The 3,858-nt window shown below is 41.4% G+C and overlaps 1 protein-coding gene across 12 annotated transcripts in view; it reads right to left on the bottom strand.

The window, feature by feature from the left end:
• Nucleotides 1–1,423: 1,423 nt before the first annotated feature.
• CAGE1 (cancer antigen 1) overlaps nucleotides 1,424–3,858 on the bottom strand; it is a 35,524-nt gene continuing 33,089 nt past the window's right edge. For 3 of the 12 annotated variants that reach the window (XM_045005603.1, XM_045005604.1, XM_045005609.1), the window contains 3 exons: nucleotides 3,743–3,811; nucleotides 2,729–2,768; nucleotides 1,426–2,239 (listed from right to left, as the gene is read on the bottom strand). In XM_045005603.1, coding sequence (XP_044861538.1) covers nucleotides 2,132–2,239; nucleotides 2,729–2,768; nucleotides 3,743–3,811 — 217 coding nt within the window. In that variant the 3' untranslated portion in view covers nucleotides 1,426–2,131. Of the gene's footprint in view, nucleotides 2,240–2,728; nucleotides 2,769–3,742; nucleotides 3,812–3,858 lie in introns of all 12 variants that reach the window. The other 9 variants (XM_045005608.1, XM_045005607.1, XM_045005605.1 and 6 more) reach the window with 7 other exon arrangements.

The following is a 3,858-nucleotide window of genomic DNA, read 5'->3' as shown; positions in this document are numbered from 1 at the left end:
GACTTAAATAACACGTACGCTTTCTTCTGGCCCTTAGGGCGCATGCCCAGACCCTCAAACGCACATGTGCCGGACGAACGGTCTCGTTTTCCAGGCCGCTAGTGCGCACAAGCAAGGGGCTCCGCAAGGGTCACGTTGCGCATGTGCGAAGCTGTTCTTCTGTCAGGTTTATGGCAGGCGCTCCTTTTCCCCCGCTCTTATGCGACGGAGCAGGGGAGTCTGCGCCAGGCGGGAGTAGGTTGGTTGTCCCAATGCAGGCAGCTGTGAGGTGCAGCCAGCCTGGCTCCTGGGGGGAGCTGGGGCCCTGCTACCTGTCACTGTCCCCAGTCGCTTTGTGTCGTGACTATGTTTTGGCCATTTTAATAAAGTGATTTAACCTCCCCCAGCACCTCCTGCATTTATTACCAGCCCTACTTTTTTCTTGTGCATGTGTGGGAGGGGAGAGAACTAACCCCACCCCAACACCCATGTCCTATCTCACCAAGACTCTCACACTGCTGGCTGGCGGCTCACACCTCATGGGGGTTAAATCAGTGGTTCTTAGTACCGGTGACCCCTTTCACATAGCAAGCCGCTGAGTCCAACCTCCCCCCCATAAATTAAAAATACTTTTTAATATATTTAACACCATTATAAATGCTGGAGGCAAAGCGGGGTTTGGGGTGGAGGCTGACAGCTTGTGACCCCCAGGTAATAACCTGACCCCCTGAGAGGTCCTTACCCCCAGTTTGAGAACCCCTGGGTTAAATCAAGGCAGGATAGTGCAAACACCCCACCATCCACTTCTAGGCACTGGCTTCTCCATCCAAGATGGTCCATGTCCCATGGTGGCACCAGGCATCTCTTCGGGGCAGGATATGGATAGATGAAATGGACATGTCAGGCACTGGGTCTTTCCATGGTGTCGTTCACCATGACCTGACATCTCCAGAAACTCAGATTAGCGTTTTGTTCAGTGTTGCTAACTCTCATGTTGTGGGGTTTTTTTTCTTAAACCATGGGATCAATATGAGTTGTGTGTGCACGTGTTGCGCACTTGCAAGGAACAAATGCGTAATGTGCTTACATCTTATCACAGTTAAGCAGGGGCCTATGTACTTTTCAATTGGGGCCTATAAGCCTGATTCAATATCCTTTGAAGTCAATGGAAAGATGGCTGTTGACTTTTGTGAGCATTGGGTCAGGGCCCATATGTGTTAGAGTACTCTTGCATATAAAAGTGCCGTAATTTCAAACAGCCAACCATCTAGCAAAACTATTGGGCCTGATTTTCTGCAAACCATTAAAAACCAAAGATGCCAAATTTTCTATTTAGTACTGTATTTCAAAACAATTCCTAATTTCTCTGAAGATTGTTGTTGAGAATTAAACTTTCTTAATATTATGAGTTAATTGTTTAATTAAACAAACTATGTTAAACGAACACTAATAAAGTTTCAAAGTCAACTACTCAAAAGTTAAAAATTCAACCTTAATTGGTTCTCCTTGCACATATTCATTATGATACAGTATTTAACTGCATGACCACATACTATTTTTTGCTTCATTCAGTGCTCAGAATGGATGGTGCTTACTTAACAAGCAGCTATTCAACATTTTGTTTTCTCTTAATAGTTCAGTGCATGGCCCCAGGTCTTATTGCACAGTATCCAAACCCTGCTCTGAAGACAGAATTATTAATTTCCTCCAGAAGGCACTGCATAATTGAGCCTTAAACCTGCAGCTGCTTATTACATTATTCCATGCAGACTTCTTTGTATAACCTGCAGTGTTTCATATGCTCCCAGTTTAAAGTTGGAGTTTATTTTTAAATCCCCCACCACAGATAGGCTAGGCATAGAATGAGATACCCGCATTGGCTTCTCTGCATAAATAATCCCAGGCTTGTCAACTACCAGGATCTCCAACATCAAACTGGTAGGAATTTTTTACTATTAATCAAAATGCAAGATATATATTGAGTTTGAAACTGGGAAAAGCCTTCGCCAGTCCAGTATGCAAAGCACTCAGGAAAGAATCCACTGCATCCAAAAGCTGCCCTCAAACTTTCAGTTTCCTTCCATTGTTAATTCAGTAATTTATATACAAAGGAACGGTGTAAAATGAATAGTGTTTTGTCCATGGTAATACATCACTTGAACACATGCAATTTGCTGCTCTGACAGTGATACAGAGAATATTTCATCTTCTGTTCTTTAGTATCTACATTGTTTCCATTTAATTTTTGAACATCTTGACCCTGTAAATTATAGGAAAAAACATAAATCACAGTCCGAAGATTTCTCTAGTTTTTTTTTTAACTTCTTATTCTTAATGTATTGAAATACTCTTATGCATTGATTCACAATAAAGTCTAATCTGAAACTGGATAAGACTCTCTAAATCAGGGGCTCTCAAACTTTTGTACTGGTGACCCCTTTCACATAGCAAGCCTTTGAGTGCAACCCCTCTTATAAATTAAAAACACTTTTTTATATATTTAACACCATTATAAATGCTGGATGCAAAGCGGGGTTTGGGGTGGGGGTTGATGGCTCGCAACCCCCCATGTAATACCTCGTGACCCCCCGAGAGGTCCCGACCCCCAGTTTGAGAACCCCTGCTCTAAATCCTGGTTATTGGGGCAAGTATCTCTCAGCAAATATCCAAACAGATATATTATGCCAACTTTTCTGAAAATAAGTCACTTTTGATTATGAGCAATTGTTGGCGACATTCTTTGACTTACCTCAGTCATGGCTTTTGGAAAAGCAGACCAACATCTTTGTCTGTGGAAATTACAAAGATAGGTTGTTTCTGTGACATAGGAGGTTTCCTGTTTGATGGGCTAGAACCTGGAATCATATCCTAACATCTTCTGGGCAACATAGATAAAAATTCTTTTCTAACTGAATTAACTGACCGCTGCCCCACATCAATGTATAAATGGACACTAAACTGTGTGGTGCTGCTACTGAAATTGCTAGAGGTGTATTCTAACTCATGGGGGGTGGAAGGCGTGTTTGAGAAGAGCTGGGATAGCCTGTATAGCCCTAGGGAAAGGTTGATTATTGTTATTTATAGTGTTGTAGCACTTGAAGGCCTCAGTTAGGCTGGGGCCACATTGTGCTAGGCACTGTATAAACATATAGTAAATGACAGACCCTGTAACAAAGACCTCACAGTCTAAAAGAAAACATAACAAGTGTGTGAAACAAGCAAGCAGGTAAGGGGACATTGATAGGAAACACCAGTAGTAGGATGTTTTAGCATAGACTAGCTGTGTGCTCAGTTCACAGGTGTAATAAGCTAATCAGCAGCAGTAGTCACTATTATTGCAACTTGATTATACGATACAACTCCCCTCTGATACTATTTCTGTGAATCAAAGGCGCATTGGGAATTCCCTGTCAAGAAACCTACAGAAGATCTGATTGTTTATCCAAGAGATATGGACAAACATCTTTGTATTAGGATTACCAACCCCACAAGTTTGTCCTGGAGTCTCCAGGAATTAAAGATTAATCTTTAATTAAAGATTATTATGTCTTGATGAAACCTCCATGAATACATACAACCAAAATCGGTAATGCTACTTTGTATTAAAAAGAGTTATTTTCAGCTAGAAGGGGCTGACCATGACTGTTCAGTTGCATAGATTTTTTTCCTGCAAAAAGGGCCCTCAGTTGATAGTATCTATTATAAAAAGAGTTGATTTTTTTTAAAACCTGTTGTTCCGGCATTTGAACTATATGATATTTACCTCAGCTTTCTTGCTTTCATTTTGAACTTCTTTACTAAGTCTTCCAGATGCTTGTTTCTTTTCTCTAAACTGTCAACAAGAGACAATGTAACTGTTATATATACGGATAGGCACAC

Source organism: Mauremys mutica, chromosome 2 (assembly GCF_020497125.1).
Source record: "Mauremys mutica isolate MM-2020 ecotype Southern chromosome 2, ASM2049712v1, whole genome shotgun sequence".
Taxonomy (NCBI): domain Eukaryota; kingdom Metazoa; phylum Chordata; order Testudines; family Geoemydidae; genus Mauremys; species Mauremys mutica.
This window is presented reverse-complemented; position numbering and strand designations above follow the sequence as displayed.